This window comes from Mobula hypostoma, chromosome 21, assembly GCF_963921235.1.
Source record: "Mobula hypostoma chromosome 21, sMobHyp1.1, whole genome shotgun sequence".
NCBI classification, from domain to species: Eukaryota; Metazoa; Chordata; class Chondrichthyes; order Myliobatiformes; family Myliobatidae; genus Mobula; species Mobula hypostoma.
This window is the reverse complement of record NC_086117.1, coordinates 15192635-15216599: the sequence shown is the minus strand read 5'-3', so window position 1 is coordinate 15216599 and position 23965 is coordinate 15192635. Positions and strand designations below refer to the sequence as shown.

Sequence of the window (23965 nt, the reverse complement as noted above, 5' to 3'; positions counted from 1 at the left end):
TATTAATATGTTGAGTTCAGGTTAGGTCCTCAGAGATATTGACACACAAGGACTTGGAATTGCTCACTCCCTCCACTTCTAATCCCTCATTGAGGATTGGTTTGTGTTCCCTCATCTTATCCTTTCTGAAGTCCACAATCAGCTCTTTGGTCTTGCTGATATTGAGTACAAGGCTGTTGCTGCGACACTACTCAACTAACTGCTATATCTCGCTCCTGTACACCCTTTCGTCACCATTTGAAATTCTGCTAACAATGGTTGTATCATCGGCAAATTTATAGATGGCGTTTGAGCAATGCCTACCCACACAGTCATGGGTGTAGAGAGAGTAGAGCAATAGGCTAAGTCCACATCCTTGTGGTGTGCCAGTGTTGATTGTCAGCGAGGTGGAGATGTTATTTCTGATCCACTTTTATTGTGGTCTTCCTGTTGGGAAGTCAAGGATCCAATTGCAGTGTAGGTGAATAATAAATTCAATAAGGACTTAAAGCAAAAACTCTACTTAAAATATGTGAGGAGGCTTGCATTAAACATTAATCCAGCAAGAAACATTCTTTATAAGATTTGGAGGGGGAAACATTCTTTACATCTGAACTGGAGGGGGACAAATATTCTTGCAGGTAGGTTTGCTAGAGAGGCTCCAGTGGATTTAAACTAGATACAAGGTGGGAGGGGAACCAGAGTGTAGGAACAGATGTAGGGGAGAAGGAAGAAAAAGAAAATAGTAAAGTTGTTTGCACCGTTAGTGATAAACAGAGTAAGAGGTGGAAAATTTCTTAAATGCATTTATTTTAATGCTAGGAGCATTATAAGAAAGGTGGATGAGCTTAAAGCATGGATTGATACCTGGAAGTATGATATGGTAGCTATTAGTGAAACATGGTTACAGGAGGGGTGTGATTGGCAACTAAATATTCCTGGATTTAATTGCTTCAGGTGTGATAGAATCGGAGGGACAAGAGGGTGAGGTGTTGCATTGCTTGTCAGAGAAAATATTACAGCAATGCTCTGGCAGGATAGATTAGAGGGCTCATCTAGGGAGGCTATTTGGGTGGAATTGAGGAATGGGAAAGGTGTAGTAATACTTATGGGAGTGATTTATAGACCACCAAATAGGGAGCGAGAACTGGAGGAGCAAATTTATAAGGAGATAGCAGATATTTGTAGTAAGCACAAGGTTGTGATTGTGGGAGATTTTAATTTTCCACACATAGACTGGGAAACCCATACTGTAAAAGGGCTGGATGGTTTGGAGTTTGTAAAATGTGTGCAGGATAGTTTTTGCAGCAATACATAGAGGTACCAACTAGAGATGGGGCAGTGTTGGATCTCCTGTTAGGGAATGAGATAGGTCAGGTGACGGAGGTTTGTAATGGGGAGCACTTTGGGTCCAGTGATCACAATGCCATTAGTTTCAATATAATTATGGAGAAGGTTAGGTCTGGACCAGGGTTGAGGTTCTTGATTGGAGAAGGGCTAACTTTGAGGAGATGCGAAAGGATTTAGAAGGAGTAGATTGAGACAATTTGTTTTATGGGAAGGATATAATAGAGAAATGGAGGTTATCTAAAGGTGAAGTTTTGAAGGTACAGTATCTTTATGTTCCTGTTAGGTTGAAAGGAAAGGTTAAAAGTTTGAGAGAGCCAAGGGATATTGGAAACTTGGTTCGGAAAAAGAAAGGTATCTACAATAGATATAGGCAGCATGGAGTAAATGAGGTGCTCGAGGAATATAAAGAATGTAAAAGGAATCTTAACAAAGAAATTAGGAAAACTAAAAGAAGATATGAGGATGCTTTGGCAAGTAAGGTGAAAAGAAATCCGAAGGGTTTCTACAGTTATATTAATAGCAAAAGGATAGTGGGGGATAAAATTGGTCCCTTAGAGAATCAGAGTGGACAGTTATGTGTGGAACCAAAAGAGATGGGGGAGATTCTGAACAATTTCTTTTCTTCGGTATTCACTAAGGAGAAGGATATTGAATTGTGTAAGATAAGGGAAACAGGTAGGGAAGTTAGGGAAACTATGATGATTAAAGAAGAGGAAGTCCTGGCACTTCTAAGGAATATAAAAGTGGATAAGTCTTTGGGTCCTGACAGGATATTCCTAGGACCTTGAGGGAAGTTAGTGTGGAAATAGCAGGGGCTCTGACAGAAATATTTCAGAGGTCATTAGAAACGGGGATGGTACCGGAGGATTGGCGTAATGCTCATGTTGTTCCATTGTTTAAAAAGGGTTCTAAGAGTAAACCTAGCAATTATCAGCCTGTGAGTTTGACGTCAGTGGTGGGTAAATTGATGGAAAGTATTCTGAGAGATGGTATATATAATTATCTGGATAGACAGGGTCTGATTAGGAACAGTCAACATGGATTTGTGTATGGAAGGTCATGTTTGACGAATCTTACTGAATTTTTTGAAGAGGTCACTAGGAAAGTTGATGAGGGTAAAGCAGTGGATGTTGCCTACATGGGCTTCAGTAAGGCCTTTGACAAGGTTCCACAGGGAAGGTTAGTTAGGAAGGCTCAATCATTAGGTATTAATATTGAAGTAGTAAAATGGATTCAGCAGTGGCTGCATGGGAGATGCCAGAGAGTAGTGCTGGATAACTGTTTGTCAGATTGGAGGCCAGTGTCTAGTGATGTGCCTCAGGGATCTGTACTGGGTCCAGTGTTGTTTGTCATATACATTAATGATCTGGATGATGGGGTGGTAAATTGGATTATATGCAGATGATACTAAGATAGGTGGAGTTGTGGATAATGAAGTAGGTTTTCAAAGCTTGCAGAGAGATTTAGGCCAGTTAGAAGAGTGGGCTGAAAGATGGCAGATGGAGTTTAATGCTGATAAATGTAAGGTGCTACATTTTGGTAGGACTAATCAAAATAGGACATACATGGTAAATGGTAGGGCATTGAAGAATGCTTTAGAACAGAGGTTATCTAGGAATAATGGTGCATAGTTCCCTGAAGGTGGAATCTCATGTGGATAGGGTGATGAAGAAAGCTTTTGGTTCGCTGGCCTTTATTAATCAGAGCATTGAGTTTAGGAGTTGGGCTGTAATGTTGAAATTGTACAAGGCATTGGTAAGGCCAAATTTGGAGTGTTGTGTACAGTTCTGGTCACTGAATTATAGGAAAGATGTCAACAAAATAGAGAGAGTACAGAGAAGATTTACTAAAATGTTATCTGGGTTTCATCTCCTAAGTTACAGAGAAAGGTTGAACAAGTTGGGTCTTTATTCTTTGGAGCGTAGAAGGTTGAGGGGGGACTTGATAGAGGTATTTAAAATTATGAGGAGGATAGATAGAGTTGACGTGGATAGGCTTTTTCCATTGAGAGTGGGGGAGATTCAAACAAGAGGGCATGAGCTGAGCATTAAAGGGCAAAAGTTTAGGGGTAGCATGAGGAGGAACTTCTTTACTCAGAGAGTGGTAGCTGAGTGGAACGAGCTTCCAGCAGAAGTGGTTGAGGCAGGTTAAATATTGTCATTTAAAGTTAAGTTGGATAGCTATGTGGACAGGAAAGGAATGGAGGGTTATGGGCTGAGTGCAGGTCGGTGGGACTAGGTGAGAGTAAGAGTTCGGCACGGACTAGAAGGGCCGAGATGGCCTGTTTTGGTGCTGTAATTGTTATATGTTATATGGTAAGATACACATACAAAATGCTGATGGAACGCAGCAGGCCAGACATCATCCATCAGAAGAAGCAGTCGACATTTCGAGCCGAGACCCTTCATCAGGACTGTGTTCTTTCCAAGATAAAGGGTTTTTCAAGTGTCAATGTCAGTAGCAATAAATGAATTCTGATAAAAGATCATTGATCTGAAACACTAACATTTTTCTTTCCACACTTGCTGCTTGTCCTGAAATGTACTTCCAGCATTTCTGTTTTAACTTCAGACTTGCAGCATCTGCACTGTTTTGCTTTTGGACAAAATGATATCTACTTTGGTTTCTTCCTGAAGTAGACAGCAGAATCAAATAAATTAACTTCATTCTTTCTGACAGGAGTAACAGTTGAGCCCCATGTATACACACAACCTGTAAGTCTTGCACAATGATGCCTAACAGAAAAATATTTTCAGCACCATTATGACACTGCGATCTATATGACTAAATAAAAGATCACTCACATCCGTATACAGCCAAAAATCTAACCTAGTTGTTTACCGCCTTATCAACAACATTAGGGAAGAAGTCAAACTAAGAGTTTCGGCAGATGACTCCTACACAGCAGTACTTAGTTCTCCAGGGCCACATTCTGGTTCCAAGAGTATTATTGGATAGAGAAGCTCCCTTAGCAACGAAGGCACATTCCAGCTGGAGTATTCCACTAGGGAATCCGTGGAATTCTGGGAGCAATGGAAATGGTGGACAGCCATTCACTGGCCTGAAAAATAAGATGGTTGTATTTTTGGAAGCCAAACATTACCATCCTAGGCCACGGCACAATACTTTGTTAGAATTGTACCCTGGGTACAACACTTTAACTTGTTTTGTTACTTTAAAATGACCTCTCTTACAGTCATTGAGATGTTATTCTTCTCATAAAAGCATGAAACTTATTTAATGCTCTTTTCAATTTTGTGTAATTTATTCCTATTTTCCATTTGAATGCATTATTTGGTTTTCTGGTCCCTTCAAAGGAACAATGTAGCCCTTATAGTCAAACCAACCTGTGTGCTTTTCATTTTTTTTATTTCCTTGCAACATGATTTTTGATTAAACTTGCACCATTTCATTGAATTGCTGTCACATTTATGAATGAAGAAATGGAAAATGTGACAAACAACCCACAATTTATAGTTTTACAAATGGAGAACAGAGAAAAATTATAATTCAAAAGAAATAGTATCAAAGTCTTAAAGTGAAGAATTGAAGATTTTTTACTTAGTCTTTATTAAAAGATATCATGAACCTAAAAAATGGATTTATAAACCTGGTGTTTGTGCTATCTGAATCTATGCTACCAACAATTTCTGTTCACTAAAATACTTTGGTTTGTAAAGTTAAAATCAGCCAAATGTGAAATCATAACATTGGTACTGGGGTTGTATAAATTGTTTTAAGTGCTCTAGGTCATGGAAACTAATCTTTAATTATCAGCAGGAAATTAAAGATTGTTGTAAAACATACAAAATGCTGGAGGAACCCAGCAGGTCAGGCAGCATCTATGAAAAAGAGTAAACAGTCTACGTCCCGGGCTGAGACCCTTCATCAGGACTGGAACAATGAGATTAGGAGTTAGAGTAGGAAGGTGGGGAAAGGAGAGGAAGAGGTACAAGGTAGTAGGTGACAGGTGAAACTGGGAGAGGGGAAGGGAGTGAAGAAAAGAGCTGGAAGTCGATTGGTGAAAGAGATGAAGGGCTGGAGAAGGAGGGATCTGAAAGGAGAGGACAGAAAGTCATGGAAGAAAGGGAAGGGAGAGGAGCACCAGAGGGAGGTGAGGGGCAGATAAGATAAAGTGAGAGAGGGGAATTATATAACCATATAACCATATAACAATTACAGCATGGAAACAGGCCATCTCGGCCCTTCTAGTCCATGCTGAACTCTTACCCTATCCTATTCCCACTGACCCGCACTCAGCCCATAACCCTCCATTCCTTTCCTTTCCATATATCTATCCAATTTATCTTTAAACGACAACATCGAACCTGCCTCAACCACTTCTGCTGGAAGCTCGTTCCACACAGCTACCACTCTCTGAGTAAAGAAGTTCCCCCTCATGTTACCCCTAAACTTTTGTCCTCTAATTCTCAACCCATGCCCTCTTGTTTGAATCTTCCCCACTCTCAATGGAAAAAGTCTAACCACGTCAATTCTATCAATCCCCCTCATAATTTTAAACACCTCTATCAAGTCTCCCCTCAACCTTCTATGCTCCAAAGAATAAAGGCCTAACTTGTTCAACCTTTCTCTGTAACTTAGGAGATGAAACCCAGGCAACATTTTAGTAAACTTCCTCTGTACTCTCTCAATTTTATTGACATCCTTCCTATAATTTGGTGGCCAGAACTGTACACAATACTCCAGATTTGGCCTTACCAATGCCTTATACAAATTCAACATTACATCCCAACTCCTATACTCAATGCTCTGATTAATAAAGGCCAGCAAACCAAAAGCTTTCTTCACCACCCTATCCACATGAGATTCCATCTTCAGGGAACTATGCACCATTATTCCTAGATCCCTCTGTTCTAAAGCATTCTTTAATGCCCTACCATTTTCCATGTATGAAGGAGAAGGGAGGGGGAAATTACAAGAAGTTTGAGAAATTGATGTCCGTGCCATTAGGTTGGAGGCTACCCAGACAAAATATAAGGTGTTGCTCCTCCAAGCTGAGTGTGGACTCATTCCAGTAGTAGTGGAGGCTATGGACTGACACGTCGGATGGGAATGGGAAGTATAATTAAAATGGGTGGACCCCGGGAGATCCTGCTGTTTCTGGCAGACAGAGCATAGGTGGTTGTCGAAGCAGTCTCCCAATGTACGTTGGGTCTCACTGATATATGGGAGGCCACACCGGGAGCATCGGGCCCCAGCAGATCACGGGTGAACTGTTGCCTCACCCAGAAGGACTGTTTAAGGCCCTGAATGGTACTGAGGGAGGAGGTGTAGGGGCAAGTGTGGTACTTGTTCCATTTGGAAGGAGAAATAGCAGGAGGGAGATCAGTGGGGAGAGTTAATTGGACAGGGGAGTCGTGTGGGGAGCAATCCCTGTGGAAAGTGGGGGGAGGGAAAGATGTGCATGGTGGTGGGATCCCACTGGAGATGGTGGAAGTTACATCGAATTGTGTGCTGGACACGAAAGATGATGGGGTGGTAGGTGAGGACAAGTGGAACCCTATCCCTGGTGGGTTGGCAGGAGGACGGGGTGAGGGCAGACATGTGTGAAATGGAAGAGATGCGAGTGAGGGCGGCATTAATGGTGGAGGAAGAAAAGCCCCTTTCTTTGAAGAAGGAGGACCTCTCACTAGTTCTGGAATGAAATTCTGAGAGCAGATGTGGCAGAGACAGAGGAATTGAGAGAAGGGGATGGCATTTTTACAAGTGGGATGAGGTATAGTCCAAGTAGCTATGAGAATCAATGGGTTTATAAAAGATATCAGTAGATAAACTGTCTCCAGAGATAGAAACAGAGAGATTGAGAAGGGAGAGGGAGGTGTCGGAAATAGATATCGAGAAAGGGGAGTGAGATCATTTCTTTTCACCGATCACATGTCTTTGATGTATTGTTGGGTTTTTTTTGTGCAGATTGGACCTCACCTTGATACATTCCGAAGTGCTGAAGCTCGTAAGGCAGCTTTCAAAGCTCACTGCCTGGATTCTGCAGCAAGGACCGGTCCCAATGGGCAAGGTGTCTATGCCTTTGACTAACTACTTTCTTCAACTTGCAAATAAATAGATTTTAATGTGCACGCTGCAAATATTTGAAATATGTAATTGTCTTAATAAGCATTAAATTTATTCTTTAGTTATCTGATTACATTGAGTTTGTCTGTAAATTAATGTAGAACAGCACAGCAAGGTACTGGCCCTTTAGATCATGATGTTATGCCTACATTTAACCTACTCCAAGATCATTCTAATGCTGACCTCCCATATAGCCCTCCAATTTTCTTTCTTCCATGTAAGAGTCTTTTAAATTTTATTTTATTTTTATTTTATTTCGAGATACAGCATGGCAAAAGGCCCTTCCAGCCCACACCGTCCAATTACACCCATATGTCCAATTAACCTACTAGTATTTGGAACATGCGAGCAAACTGGAGTACCTGGAGGAAACTCATTGGGTTGCGAGGAGAATGCACAAGCTTCAGTGGAATGGAGTCCATGTTGCATTATGTCCTTAATGTATCTGCCTCTATGTCCCTAACATGTATGTCTCTACCACCACCCTTGGCAGTGCGATCCATACACCCACTATTCCCTCTGTAAAAAAAAATCTACCTCTGACACTCTGCTCATACTTTCCTCCAATCACCTTAAAATTATGCCCCCTTATATAAGCCATTAGATAGCCCCTCCCCAGAGAAGAGACTTTATGTGTTGAACCAGTTGCTGCTCAAGAGAATGTGTACATTGTAAAACAAACAGAAGTTCTGATGAACTAGTCCACTAGGAAATTCTGATCAATATAACATTCTAGTAAAATACTAGAGGAAGAAGACTAACAAGCCTATATTTAGGAAATGAAACAATAATCAGTACTCTGACGAAAGACAACATCTCATAACTGTATTTTTAAAAGTAAAGCATTTTGATTCTGGTAACACTCAGAGGTAAAGTGAACTTGGACCCATGGACAGCCTTGGCAGGGAGAGAATGAATGCTTCCATCTTAGCTTATCATGGGTATGAGCCATATGTAAGGTCATTCGTCAGGCATGCCTTACTCTGGCCGTGCTGCCAATGCTGAAATTCTGGGAGGTAAAAAAGTACAAACTTCGTTCAAAATTCCAAGATTGTGCCATCTTTCCAGAAGCATTATGATAATTTGCTGAAATCAATTAAAACTTGGTAGGTAACAGCTCAAAATGATCCCAATATTAATTATTACATGTTCCAATGCCCATGTGACCTGTGCCAATGACTGTTATGTGTCTGCAAACAATGAGGTAGCTAGTGCAGGTAACCCAGCTGCTGAGTAGGGATAACATAGCAAAAAATGTTTGGCCCATTTCTAACTCTTCCGGGTATTATTTGTAATGCTTTTGTAAGTTAGTTGCATTCACTCTGAGGACTAATAGCAGAGTTATTGTTTCAGGTATACTGTCTTACCCCTGGATATAATTGTCTTGTTTTCAATGGTTTATCATCATTTGTGTGCAGTGAAAGTGCCAAATAAAAATATAAAAATACTAAAACAGATATAACAAGTAATCATATTTTATATGTATGATGTGGCACCAATTTTAGTTTGGTGTCGTTCTCTGCTGGTATACCACATATACAATCATAACAGTGCAGGGTGATAGAACATCTTTCATCAGAGTGAACCCTCACAAGTCATCAGGCCCTGAATGTGTACCTGGTAGGGCTTTGAACACCTATGCCAACCAGCTGGCAGGAGTGTTCAAGGATATCTTCAATCTCTCACTGTGGCAGTCAGAGGCTCCCTCCTGCTACAAAAGGTATGGCAATCATACCAGTGCCCAAGAAAGACCAGGGTGAGCTGCTTCAATGACCGTCGCCCATTTGCACTCACACCTGCTGTGATGAAGTACTTTGAGAGGATGGTCATGGCCAGAATCAACTCCTGCCTAAGGACCCGGACCTACTGTAATTTGCCTAACACCACAATAGGTCTACAGTGGATGCAAGCTCGCTGTCTCTGCATTCAGCCTTGTATCACCTGGGTAATAATAATACCTACATCAGGCTGCTGTTTATTGACTACAGCTCAGCATTTAACACAATCATATTCTCAGTTCTAATGAACAAGCTCCAACCCTGGGCCTTTGTACCTCCCTCTGCAGATGGTTCCTTGACTTCCTCATTGGGAGATCACAGACTGTGCAGATTGGAAATAGCATCTTGTGCTCCCTAACACATGGCGCACATCAGAATGCATGTGTAGCCCACTGTTCTACTCCCTCTACACCTACGACTGTGTGGCTGAGCACAGCTCAAATGCCATCGATAAGTTTGCTGACAGCACAACTATTGTTGGCAGAATTTCAAATTGTGACGAGGCATACGGGAGTGAAATAGATCAGCTGGTTGAGTGGTGCTGCAACAACAACAGTGTGCTGACCATCAGTAAGACCAAGGAATTGATTGTGGACTTCAGGAAGGGGAAGTCAAGGGAACACATGCTAGTCCTCATCAAGGAATCAGCAGTGGAAGGGCAAGCAGTTTCACATTCTTGAGTGTCAACATCTCTAAAGATCTACCCTGGCCCCAAAATAATGATGTCGTTAAAGTTACAACGGAGGCATGACAGCAACTAAAATTAATTAGGAGTTTGAGGAGACTTCTATTAGGGCATAGTAGTGCAATGAGAATGGCTCCGGAGGCAGGCAGTGTTTTGTACTGTGCGACTTCTGGGAGACCTGCAGTCTCCCGGATAAGCACATCTGCACCAGGCGCAGCGAGTTGCAGCTCCTGAGGGAACATCTTAAGGAACGGGAGCTGTTTGATGGCCTTCAGCTCATATGAGAGAATGAGGAGGTGATAGATAGGATCTCTAGGGAGGTGGTCACCCCTAGGTTGCAGGAGACCAATAACTGGGTGACTGTCAGGAGAAGGAAGGGAAATGCACAGGCAGTGCAGAGCTCCCCCCGTGGCCATTCAACAATAAGTCTACCACTTTAGGTAGTGTTGAGGTGGACAACCTACTGGGGGGAGCCGCAGTGACTGAGTCTCTAGCAGTGAATCTGTGCTATAGCTCAGAAGAGAAGAGAGGTGAAGAGGATTACAGTAGTAATAGGACTTTCCATGGACAGAGGAACAGAGATGACCTTCTCTGGATTTGATAGAAATAGAAACACCCAGGTGGTATGTTGCCTTCCAGATGCCATGATCAGGGATGTTTCAGATTGGGTCCATGGCACTCTAAAGGGGGAGTATGAACAGCCAGAAGTCATGGTCCATATTGGCACCAATGACGTAGGTAGGAAAGGTGAGGAGGTCCTGAAGAGAGATTTTAGGGAGCGAGGTAGAAAACTGAAAACAGGAACTCCAGGGTAGTAATCTCTGGATTGCTGCCTGTGCAACATACCAGTGAGGGTAAGAATAGGATGATTTGGCAGGTGAAAGTGTGGCTGAGGAACTGGAGCAGGGGTCAGGGGTTCAGACTTATGGATCATTGGGCTCTCTTCTGAGTAAGATGTGACCTGTACAAAAGGGACATCTTATACCTGAACCTGAGGGAGACCAATACCTTTGTGGATAGGCTTGCTAGAGCTGTTTGGAAGGGTTTAAACTAATCTGGCAGGGGGTTGGGAGCCGGAGTGATCGTGCTGAGGATGAGGTAGTTGGTTTACAAACAGAGGCAATGTATAGTGAAACTGCTAGCAAGGAGAGGCTGATGATAGAGCAAAATTGCAGCTAACAGGATGAGTTGCAACGTAAAAGGTGGACAAAATCAAAGAGGGTGAGTACAGGACTGAAGGTGTTATATTTGAACGTGCACCGTATACAGACTAAGTTAGAGGAACTTGTAGCACAGTTACAGATTGCATGTATGATGTTTTGGGTATCACTGAATCGTGGCTGAAAGAAGATTATAGCTGGGAGCTTAACATTGAAGGATACATATTGTATTGAAAGGACAGGGTGATAGACAGAGGGGATGGCATGGCTGTGCTGGAAAAAAATTGAAATTGAATCATTACAAAGAGGTGATATAGGATTGGAAGGTGGTGAATCATTGTGGGTAGAGCTAAGGAACTGCAAGGGTGAAAAGACCTTGATGAGAGTTATAGACAGACCCCCAAACAGTAGGAAGAATGTGGTCTAATGAGACAGAAAATGCATGTCAAAAGGGCAATGTTACAGTAACATGCAGCTGGATTGGGGCAAATCAGGTTCGTGCTGGATCCCAAGAGGGGGAACTTCTAGAATGCCTACAAGAAGGCTTTTTAGAGCAGCTCATGCTCACTGGAATTCAGAAGAGTGGGGGGGGGTATCTCATTGAAACTTATCGAAGGCTGAGAGGCCACGATAGAGTGGTTGTGGAGAGGATGTTTCCTATGGTGGGGGAGTCTAGAACCAGAGGACACCGCCTCTGAATAGAGAGGCATCCTTTTAGAATGGAGATGAGGAGGAATTTCTTCAGCCAGAGACTGGTGAAACTGGAATTTGTTGCCACAGACAGCTGTGGAAGCCAAGTCATTGGCTATATTTAAGGGAGAGGTTGATAGACTCTTGATTAGTCAGGGCATGAAGGGATACAGGGAGAAGGCAAGAGATTGGAGCTGAGTAGGAAAATGGATCAGCTATAACGTCTTAAGGCCTTATGTCACCAAAATTTCTACAGATGTACCGTGAAGAGCATTCTAACAGGTTGCATCACCACTTGGTATAGTGGGGCCATTACACAGGATCATAAAAAGCTGCAGAAAGTTATAAATGTAGCCAGCTCCATCATGGGCACCAGCCTCCACAGCATTGAGGACACCTTTAAAAGGCGATGCCTCAGAAAGGTGGCACCCATTATTAAGGATCCCTCATCATCCAGGACATGACCTCTTGTCATTGCTATCATCAAAGAGGAGGTACAGGAGCTTTAAGATACACACTCAACATTTTGGGAATAGCTTCCCTTCCTGCCATCAGATTTCTTAATGGGCAATGAATCCATGAACAATTTCTCACTATTTTTGCCCTTTTTGCGCCTTATGGTACATCAGGCAGCTTTCTTCCCATTTCTTCAGCGTCTGACTGTTCTTTACGAGGCTCAGCCCAGTACAGATGGAAAGCAGCAAGAAATTGGCCAGACTCGAACTCAGGACCATTCGCCTTGAAGTCTGGTGCTGGTGTATATTTATATGTGTGTGTGTGTGTGTGTGTGTGTGTACTTATTATTGTAATTTATAGTTTTTTTATTACCATGTACTGCAGTGTATTGCTACTGCAAAACAACAAATTTCACAACAAATGCCAGAGATATTAAACCCGATTCTGATTCTGATACTTTGTAGTAAGTGCATATCATTGGAGAGAAGCTGATCTCTGCATTGTTCAACCTACTTTTTTTTCCATATGACCAAACAAAAACTTCCAGGACATTAACATGCTTGCAATAGAATCTGGTCTGTTGTTATCTTGCTCCACCTTGAACTAGATGTACAAGGTGGGAAAAGAAGCAACCCTCTGCCACAGGAAAGCTACTCCACTGAACTCCTTTCTCTGGCAAATTGCTAGAAGCATGCTCTTGTCATCAGAGAGAAAAGTACAAAACCCCAAGGCAATACCTCAGTCCAGTCACTGGCATCTGTAGAGAGGCTACAAAGATGTCTGCATCACCCAAGCCATGGTACTGATGGTGGCTATACAGACTACCTCCTAAACTACTCTGTATCCCCATCTATCTGCCTCAAAAACATCCCTTTCAACAGAAATGTTGCCACAAAGGACACACAGAAGGATGTGTATCTGGTACCATGTTCTGGACTGCCCCAAACCCACCATAATTCACGCATGTGAAGAGATTCTTTGCTTCTCTCCCAAGGATAATTGGGTTTGACAATGAGAATCGGGAAATCCAGGAGCTATTTAACTCAGGTACAGTATTCTGGATTTAAAGTTTTCTGCCACATCTTAAGGGAAAAGAAGCAGCAGTAGAGGAGCCTGAAGGCCAGGGTCCAGCAGAACACTTGTAACTTATGAGGCTTGACGTGTGGATGTGCAAGTCCACCTGTGTCCCAAGCACATGGCCCACCCCAGTGAGAGGCAGGAATGGGGGGTGAACCTGTGAAGGGCGGGGATGCAGTCAATCCGCTAATAGGAACACTGGCAAGACCTCCATAACTGCAACTCTGTCCTTGACATGTGTACCTCACCACAACTTGGAAATGGTTCCACAACCTACAGAATCACTTCCAAAGTTCAAAATTTTAAGTAAATTTATTATCAAAGTACATACATGTCACCAACTATTACCCAGAGAAAATGAATCTCGGGTTAATATATGATGACATATATGTACTTTGATAGAAAATTTACTTCGAACTTTGAACTTCAAGGAGTCTACAACTCATTTTCTCCGTGTTAATTTGCGCTATTTGATTCTTTTGCACATTAGTTGTTGGTTAGTCTTTGTTTATGTTGTTTTTGGCAAATTCTATTATATTTCTTTATTTTCCTGTAAATGCCTGCAAGAAAATAAATCTCAAGGTTGTACGTTGTAATATATACTTTGATAATAAATTTTACTTTGACATAGACATCTGATCCCACAGCAGCCTATTTGGCCCATCCTAGCTGCCATCCCTATCTGATGGGAAATGGACAAAGCCATTCTCGAAGTAAAGTTAGAACCTTAGAAACAGAAATCCTAACATGAGCAGTGGATGATTTCAGTCATAGATCCAAAGTGTTATCACCCATGTCTCAGCAGAGGAAGATATTCCAGGGGACCTTGGAGATGTTGTCATCCTCAACTGTCTTGTCCCCGGTGGCTAGGTAGCCGTTCTTCAAGCTGCAGCATGGATCCCATCCATCTGAAGGCACAGAGAACTGTGAAGCGATTCCAGGGAAAATGCAAGGAGCCACGCCACACTTTACTTCAGCTGTGTTGACCTCACTGAAAGCTTCGGCTCTGTCAACTGGGACAAACAATGGAACATCCTTCTCAAAGCAAGCTGCATTGTGAATATTGGGCGCCGCTGTTACGGCTTGGGGTGTTGGAGTTCAGAGTTCAATTGTGGTGTCCACTGTCAGGAGTTTGAACATCTCCCCGTGGAATGTGCATGTTTTCTCCGGGTGCTCCAGTTTCCTCCCACAGTCCAGAGAGATACTGGTTAGTAGGTTAACTGGTCATTGTAAATTGTCCCATGATTAGGTTAGGGTTAAACTGGGGGTTGTTGGGGTTGCTGTATCTCTTAACAAATAAAACAAATGTGCAAACCACAGGCTTAACCATCAGGTCAACAATAGACCCAATCCCAGTGCAGACGAATGTCAAGGAATGTTTGGTCATTACCTAACAATTTTAGAACATAAGGACATAAGAAACAGGAGCAGGAGTAGGCCATCCAGCCCATCGAGCCTGCTCCGCCATTCAATAAGATCATGGCTGATCTGTCCGTAAACTCAGCTCCATCTACCTGCCTTTTCCCCATAACCCTTATTCCCTTACTATGTAAAAATCTATCTAACTGTATCTTAAATATATTTAGTGAAGAAGCCTCAACTGCTTCCCTGGGCAGAGAATTCCACAGATTCACCACTCTCTGGGAAAACCAGTTTCTCCTCATCTCCGTCCTAAATCTTCTCCCCTGAATCTTGAGGCAATATCCCCTAGTTCTAATCTCACCTACCAATGGAAACAACTTTCCTACTTCTATCTTACCTATCCCTTTCAAAAGTTTGTATGTTTCTATAAGATCCCCCCTCATTCTTCTGAACTCCAGGAGACTCAATCTCTCCTCATAGGTTAACCCTTCATCCCTGGAATCAACCTGGTGAACCTCCTCTGCACTGCCTCCGAAGCCAGTATATCCTTCCTGAAGTATGGAGACCAGAACTGCACACAGTACTCCAGGTGCGGCCTCACCAGTACTCTGTATAGTTGCAGCATGACCTCCCTGTTCTTGAAATCAATCCCTCTAGCAATGAAGGCCAACGTTCCATTTGCCTTCTTAATAAGCTGTTGCAAGCCAACTTTTTGCGATTCATGAACAAGCACTCCCAAGTCCCTCTGCACAACAGCATGCTGCAATCTTTCACCATTTAAATAATAATCTGCTCTTCTATTCCTTCCAAAGTGGATGATCTTGCATTTACTAACGTTGTATTCCATTTGCCAGACCTTGGCCCACTCATTTAACCTATCTATGTCCCTCTGCAGACTCTCCACATCCTCTGTACAATTTGCTTTTCCACTCAGTTTAGTGTCATCGGCAAATTTTGCTCTGCTACACTCGGTCCCCTCTTCCAAATCATCAACGTAAATGGTAAACAGCTGCGGGCCCAGCACCGACCCCTGCGGCACCCCACTCACCACAAACTGCCAACCGGAGAAACACCCATTTATACTAACTCTCTGCCTTCTATTGGTTAACCAATCCACTATCCATGCCAATACACTTCCTCCAATTCCATGCATCCATATCTTATTTATAAGTCTCTTGTGCGACACCTTATCGAACACCTTCTGGAAATCCAAGTATACGACATCCACCTGTTCCCCTCTATCCACTGCACTCCTTATGTCCTCAAAGAACTCCAGTGAGTTTGTCAAACAGGACCTGCCCTTTCTGAATCTATGCTGTGTCGGTCTAATGGAACTACTCCTTTCTAAATGTTTCACTATTTCTTCCTTAATGACAGCTTTCCTGACTACAGATGTTAAGCTAACTGGCCTTTAAAAATCTTTCTTACCACATTGCTGTACCTCCTCTCTGAATGCTTCCAATGGAGCCAAATTAATTTACAGGAAAACTGGGAAACTGTTTAAGCTTAATTGCTTCCATTCCAGAACCAAGTTCACCCCAACTGAGGTGGTTGAGTTTCTGGGCATATGATATTTGTGTTTGTACATGTTTAGAAGTTAAATTGGGTCTCAGAACTGGACTGTCCATGTGTGTGAGTAGATGGGAGGGAGGAATGGGGCTTGTTTTGCTGTTGTTGTTCTGTTGCTTGTTGTGTTCTGTGTTGTTCTGCCAAGCATTGTGGGCATGGCTATGTTGGCACCAGAATGTATAGCAACGCTTGCCGGCTACCCACAGTACATCCTTACGTGTGTTGGTCGTTAGCACAAACATCCCATTTCACTGTATGTTTCAATGTACATGAGATAAATAAATCTGAATCTTAATCTGAAGCATCATTGATCTGTTAACTGAAGTATATGAGAGAATGGAGCTTCCTCTCAACATCCACAAAACTAATTTTCCTGCTGATGTGCAAGACCTGAAAATATGCTTAATGTCCACTTTATTAGTCACCACCTGTACCTGTGCATTCAGAGATGCTCTTCTGCACACCACTGTTGTAATGTGTTGATTATTCTGTCAGTTTGAATTAGTCTGGCCATTCTCCTCTGACCTCTCTCATTAACAAGGTGCTTTTGTCCACAGAACTTTAGCTCATTGGATGTGTCTCTTATTTGTTGCACAATTCCCTGTAAACTCTAGAGAGTATTGCACGTAAAATTCCCAGGAGATCAACAGTTTCTGAGATACACAAACCCCACCCTGTCTTGCATCAAAAATTATCCCATGGTCGAAGCCAGTTAGATCACATTTCTTCCCTGTTCTGATGTTTGGTCTGAACAGCAACTGAACCTCTTGACTGTGTCTACATGCTTTGATGCATTGTGTTGCTGCCACATGATTGGCTGATTAGATATTTGCATTAACAAGCAGGTGTACAGGTGTAACTGATAAACTGTGTGTATGTACCATCTCCCAAATCTAGGGAAAGCCCTCTCAGCAAAGACAGACACTGATTGTGAAACTCACCATTGCCCTTCCACCATCGCACAGCCTCTGGTGGAAGGGAAAGATATGTGAAGGTCTGGATCTCAACAGCACTTCTTGTGAGCAGCAGTGATGCCTGCCTTACTATTAGTGTCTGATAGTGTCTATGTGTCTATTAGTGTCTGATAGTGCCTATTAGTGTCTATTAGTGTCTGATAGTGTCTATTAGTGTCTGAGACCTATTTACAAAAGTAACCAGCACTGTCTCCTCCAAATCGATCAGAAAGTTAAGTGAATAAATATCAGTGTCCTCTCCCAAGCCATCCTCCCCAGCACTGAGATCTTAATTACACTCTATCTGTTGGGCAGACCACATCAGTCCTATGTACAACAGCTGACCATGAAGTGTACACTCTATTCTGAGGACATTCATAGGAAAATATTACCAGGTGGAAAAGAATCAAAGTCTCCTTGAAAATATGTAATATTCCTACTGACTCATTCCTGGCCCATGACCATTTAACGTGGACAAGGGGCAGATCAGATGGACTTAGAACCTTGAGACCATTGGCCAGGAGTAGGTGGAAACCCACAGTAAATGAAGGAAGGTGTACACCATTTCATAAACTACCTGCTCAGCTCCTTGCCCCATCTGTGGTAGCTTAGAGATGCCCATATTGCCTTGATCAATCACCTCAGAATCTAAAGAACAAGAATGAAAGTAAGTCATCCTCAATCTTGGAATGGTGCCTAAGATGGAGAATTGTCCAAGGTCTATTCTTCAGCTGTGATTGCTGAAGATAAAGGTTTACCCCAGTCAGAACACTTTTTTATGTAATGCAAATAATTCTTTACTTTAACTCATCCTCTTCTTAGGCCAGGTTTACACTCAGTGGCCACGGTACACCTGTACACCTGCTCGTTAATACAAGTACCTATTAGGTCTATCATGTGGCAGCAACTCGATGCATAAAAACATGCGGACTTGGTCAACAGGTTCAGTTGTTGTTCAGACCAAACATCAGAATGGGAAGAAATGTGATCTAAGTGAATGATTGTTGGTGCTAGACGAGGTGGTTTGAGTATCTCAGAAACAGCTGATCTCTTGGGATTTTCATGCACAACGGTCTCTAGGCATTACAGATTTACTTAAATGGAAAGATTCCAATCCTCCTACTACATTTCAATGGTTTTCCCAAATGATAGCATGCCTAAACTTGGAAAAAATTAGGAGTGGTACTACAGATCCTTCGGTTAAATTTGAAGAAACTTGGAGGCCATTTATTCAACATTTTCATATGATGTAAGTTGACCCTTTCTGAATCCATTGTAGTAATTTTTTGTTCATATATAGAGGAGTGAACGACAAATAATAATCTTAGCCGATGTAATATGACAGCCCAATCTTTGTCTGTTTTTTAGTTTAGCTGTTTTTTTTTAGTTTGGAGTTTTTTTTCCTCTATAAAATATCTTTTTCATGGTTAGTTACTATGAGATTGGGAGGCTAAACTATATTTGTTACTTTGAATCGGTGCTTGTACATGTTAACCATTATTAATGTAATCCCAATCTCTTCGTATCATTATTATTATTGTTATGTTTATTAATTTTGAAACTTAATAAAAAGATTGAAAAAGAAAAGATATTACAGAGAATTGTGTGAAAACAAAAAAAAAAGCATCCAGTGATCGGCAGTTCTGAGTGTGAAAATGCTTTGTTAATGAGAGAGGTCAGAGGAGAATGGCCAGACTGGTTCAAGCTAACAGGAAGGTGACACTAACACAAATAATCACGTGCTACAACAGTGGTGTGCAGAAGAGCATCTCTGAATGCACAGCATGTCAAACCTTGAATTGGATGGGTCACAGCAGCAGAAGACCACACCGAATTCCACTCCTGTGCCTAATAAAGTGGCCACTGAGTGTATATTTGGCAGAGTAAAATGGACAGTGTGGTATCTACGGGTTTGCTTTCACACAGCTTTCAGCCAAAAGCCGCCAGAGCAATGCGAGAGGAGGCGAACTGTCAATCCCCCTTAGTACAAAGCAAGTATCAAATGTTTTAAATCAACTTCAAAGAAAATAAAGGACATTTTGTGGTTGAGTCTCAGCTGGCAGATTACGTGGGATTCCGTTTCCCAGCTGCAGCAGGGGTTTGGTGCAAAAGCCACAGAATAAGGGATATGGCCAACATTACAAGTTTAACACACACAAATGAGGTGAAAAATGGCAGAGCTTAAAGAAGAAGCTAGATAAACCAACCCAGTGGTCAGTAATTGTGTCACAAAGCCTTGTTGTACAGCGTGGCACAAGTTGGCTGCTGAGCTATGTCAAATGTTCAAACAATCTAGCAGCTATTTTATCCATAGCCACACATACTCTTGAGAGATTGTTTATAGCTGTAATTTACAACAGCAAGCCTAAACACCAATTCATATTTTTAAAGGGATTTCGCACAGAGAAATAGTACAAGTGATGGTACACAGTCGCCTAATAACACCTGAGATGGACAATAGCTTCACCACACTGTGAAAGTACACCTTCAGTTTGCTTATTTACGGATTACTTCTCTGCTTGCCTGGCCAGGCGGCACACATCAGAACACAAGCTCATGCTCCCAAACAGGAGGGGGAGAGTTTAGAAACGTGTTGGCCCAAACATCCTAAAGAGGATGCTCCCTTGACTGAAAAAAATAATGAAGGGGTCAATGCAACAGAAAACTAATGTCAACTTCAGATCACTATTCTCTTACAATGTTAATAACCAGCTTTTTTATTAATGATCTGGATACTGTTGTTGATTTTAAAAGGGGGAACGGGGGAGAAATTATTTGAAAAAAATATGGTTTGTGTTAGATTTTCATCAGGCCATAACTTTGGTTCTTGCCAATTTCCAAAGTAATTTCTGAACCCAAAATCATTGTCTTGTGATCCTTTCCTGAACATGGAGATATGATGTTTGGTCTGAATAACGTCTGAATCTCTTGACCATGTCAGCATGCTTTTATGCATGGAGTTTCTGACACATGATTGGCTGATTAGATATTTGCGTTAACGATGAGCAGCTGTACAAGTGTACCCAATAAAGAGGCCGCTGAGTGCAAGTTCTATGTTCAATACATTTCAGATCATTTGAGAGACTAATTTTGTTTTCACCTATTTTAAATTCCTTACCAGACCTTGAACGAAAGTTGCTAAAGAAAACTCTCCTGTGTCATATTATTTTTTAGAAATATTCTTTCTCCTTTTGTAACATCAGTCTCTCGTGCAAAGTTAGGAAGGGAATTTGCTCATGGGTTTCTACCATTGTAGAGTCATGTCACTTTTTGGAAGATACAAATGACCCAGAGTAATTTCCCAGCAACTCCCAAAACATATTTTAAGCTTGTGCTTGACATTCCTGTCATGGAGCAAATGAGATCAGAAACTATCACATGTATAGAACAAGTAATTGCTGTCATGGTGGTATTGTTGTTACGACCATGTTTAAAACTCACTGTCCATTGCGGGTCATGGGTGAAAATTTCTTTAGAATCCCATTGCAAGTTTTATAGCTGTGAAGGCAGAAGTACAATTAAAAAAACTTTCTTATAATAGGTGCTCTTTTTCAACAAAAATGCTGACATCACAATCCAAATAATTCTAAATGTTAAAACAAATTATAATATCCTGCAGTATCAGCAATTACTATCAATGTATTCTGACATTTTTGCATGGCTGTTGTTTGCAATTATCCCAGGAGCAAATGTAAAAGACTTTTAGCTGAACCAGACTGTTCCTGTCTGAGTGGATGCACATTTTATTGTCACAGGATTTGCTGGGTATATTTTCATTGTCAGTTCCACCAGAAAAATCAATTACTCCCCAGAGTCCAATAGCATCACAAGGAATGAATATTTGTTTTTTTTTTACTTACACATTCTTAGGCTTTCGGTTTAGCAAGGATGCCTGTGGATATTCTCCATTCCAAGAACCCAAGATGTTCTTAAAACCTGGTGGAAACCCTTTAAACTGCTGCCGTCCATGTAGTCAATATGTTATCACAGCACCATTTATAAAAAGATACAAGATTTAATATCAGGATTGTGTGATGTATATATGCATCTGTGTGTGTCTGAGTGTATGTGTGTGAGAGAGAGAGAGAGAGAGAGAGAGAGAGAGTGGAAGAGATCTTGAAGTGAAGCTGTTCCTCAATGTTTTAGAAGTCACACCAAGCCTTGGTAAAGTGCTGCATTGTATCCTGTAAACAGTGTAAACTGCGTCATAGTAGTTCAGGTTTCGGAGGTAAACAGTGTAAACTGTATCATTGTAGACTTGTAGCAGAGAAGGGGGGATGTTCAGGTTTCTGAAAGATCTAGCAATGAAGTGACCCATTGTCTTCAATGTGTTAGGTGTGTGATACCATTGAAAATCCAGGGAATGACATTGAACTCTGATGAATAAACTCTTCTCGGGCTTCCAGCAGGGTACAGGTATTGATTGTAACTAATGTTACAATGACAAACTCTACCATCTTCATCAAGGATGATACACGATTCCTGAAGATGACAGAGTTTACCATCAAAACATCGGTTATCATTGATACCAGTACCTGGCTGGAAGCCCGAGAAGAGCTTATTCATCACTCACGCCTGGAAAGCACTAGATCCTTTTTCACATTGGATTCTGTTTTACAGGGGACTGGCGTGGCCAATTATTGCACTCTACTCTTCAACCCAAATCAAGATTTTTGTCCAGATCTTGCAATGTGTGAGCATACCTTGTAGTAATAGCGCAAACCAAAATGGAGAGAGTCCACCTGGTCATCCGAAGGACAGTGCAGTTATCATTCCAAACAAAGCTATCATGTTTGGAGCTATCTACAGCAGGATTAACTCAATTGCATGGATTCTTAATTCAGTTATCTAATCACCCATCATAAACGTGACCTAGTAATTCAGTCCCTCAAGGCTAGGCCAGGTCAGCAAATGGCAAGACTACCCAGTCATGTTTGGTGATGAACAGAAAAGTCCCTCACATAATCCCATGGCTACTTCCACTTCCTCCAAGTGGTATTGAACGAAGTAAAATATTGAATCAAAGGCTGAAAGAGAGGATTTATTATTGGACCTGAAAGTCTGACACAAGGTTCAGAACAAATATTGAGTCCCAGCTGTACATCACTATGAACACAGAAGATAGTACTGTACAGCAGTACAGGCCCTTTGGCCCATAATGTTGTGCCAACCTTTTAAGCTGCTCCAAAATCAATTGAACACTTCCCTCCCGTAATACCCTCCATTTTCTTTCAGCCATGTGCCTATCTGATACTCTTAAACGTCTCTAATGTATCTTCTTCTACCACCACCCCAGCAGTGTGTTCCACACACCCTCCACTCTCTGTGTAAGTAACCTACCTCTGACATCCCCCTATATTTTCCACCAATCACCTTGAAATTATGCCTCCTCATATTAGCTATTTGCACTCTACTGATTGTTTCCTTTATTGGTCAAGACATAGAATATAAGAGCTCAGAGATTACAGTGGGATAGGATAGAACACAAAATAGTTTGAGGAATGCATATGCCACATAACATAAGGGAGGGTGTGCCAGCACAGGGGAGGATGCAGAGAATGCTTAGCAAGAATAGAAATCTTTGGCTTTGAGGAAGGTTTGGAGAAATTGTATTTCTTTTCTATGGCACAATGATGGAAAAAAGACTTGAGGTACAAAGAACGAAATTTCTTTAGCATAAGGATCAAAATCCAAGGGCATGTGGATTATAATAATTCTAGAAGGATTAGAGAGGGGAGCAGAGATCAAAGCCACCCAAAGGATAACGCGTCCCTGAATGTAATTATTCACAAGAGTAAGCGAGGCAGGGATCCTCATCATACTTATAAAGTATTTGGCTGTGCACTTTAAGAGCAGTAACCCATGGATCCCTGGACCAAGTGCTGACAGGAATAGGCACAGTTGGTCAAGTGGCCTTGTTCTATGTTGCAAACATTCTGTGATTAGGTCCCGTGGATATTTCCATTCCAACTGCTTCACTTGAATATTTTTGGTTCAAATTAAGTTCATTGGGATGTGTAACAAGATCGTAAAATACCTGGGATTACTTACGGATCATAATTTAGTTTTGAATTCATAATTTGAAGGCCTAGATTTTAAAAAAACACAACAGTTCAAACCTCAACATGACCTATTGAGAAGTTGACAACACCAATTTAGAACAATAATCAGACCAGCTTGGCTATAGCCAAGGTATTAGGACAGGGCCAGATGCAATCATGGAATGTCTTGTCAACTCTACAATGTCCTGCATTGGATAGGTGCTAGAAATTGGAGATTGTCTCATATTCAAATTCATGAGGCAGTATACAGTCTTTACCATCCCTATTCACTAACAAGACTGACACAGCAAAGATGGCAGCACAGGAAGTCAGGAAGCATGGGATCCAGGGATAGTTGGCTGTGTGGATATAGAACTGTCCACAGAAGGCAAAGGATGGTAGTATTTGGAGTGTATTCTGCCTGATGTCAATGAGCAGTGGTATTCAATGTGAATCTGTTAGAGAATTCCTGTTCTTTATGATGTTTGGATGAACAAGTGGAATGGTGGATGAGTAAATTTGCAGATGACATGAAGGTTGGTGGTGTGGATAGTGTAGAAGATTGCCATAGGTTACAATGGGACATTGACAGGGTGCAGCACGGGAGCAAGAAGTGGCAGGTAGAATTCAATTGGAAAAGTGTGAAGGTATCCACTTTGGAAAGTTGAACTTGAAGGCAGAGTACAAAGTTAATGGCAGACTTCTTAGCAGTGTGGAGGAAGAGAGGGGCCTTGGGATCCAAGTCCATAGATCCCTCAAAGTTGCCACATAAGTT

The 23965-nt window shown here is 41.8% G+C and overlaps 1 protein-coding gene across 1 annotated transcript in view; it reads left to right on the top strand.

Moving 5' to 3' along the window:
- Positions 1-8176, top strand: part of cfap77 (cilia and flagella associated protein 77) — a 156047-nt gene extending 147871 nt beyond the window's left edge. Inside the window, exon 7 of the mRNA XM_063073483.1 lies at positions 7261-8176. Coding sequence (XP_062929553.1) covers positions 7261-7383 — 123 coding nt within the window. The 3' untranslated portion in view covers positions 7384-8176. The remainder of the gene's footprint in view (positions 1-7260) is intronic.
- Positions 8177-23965: the final 15789 nt, after the last annotated feature.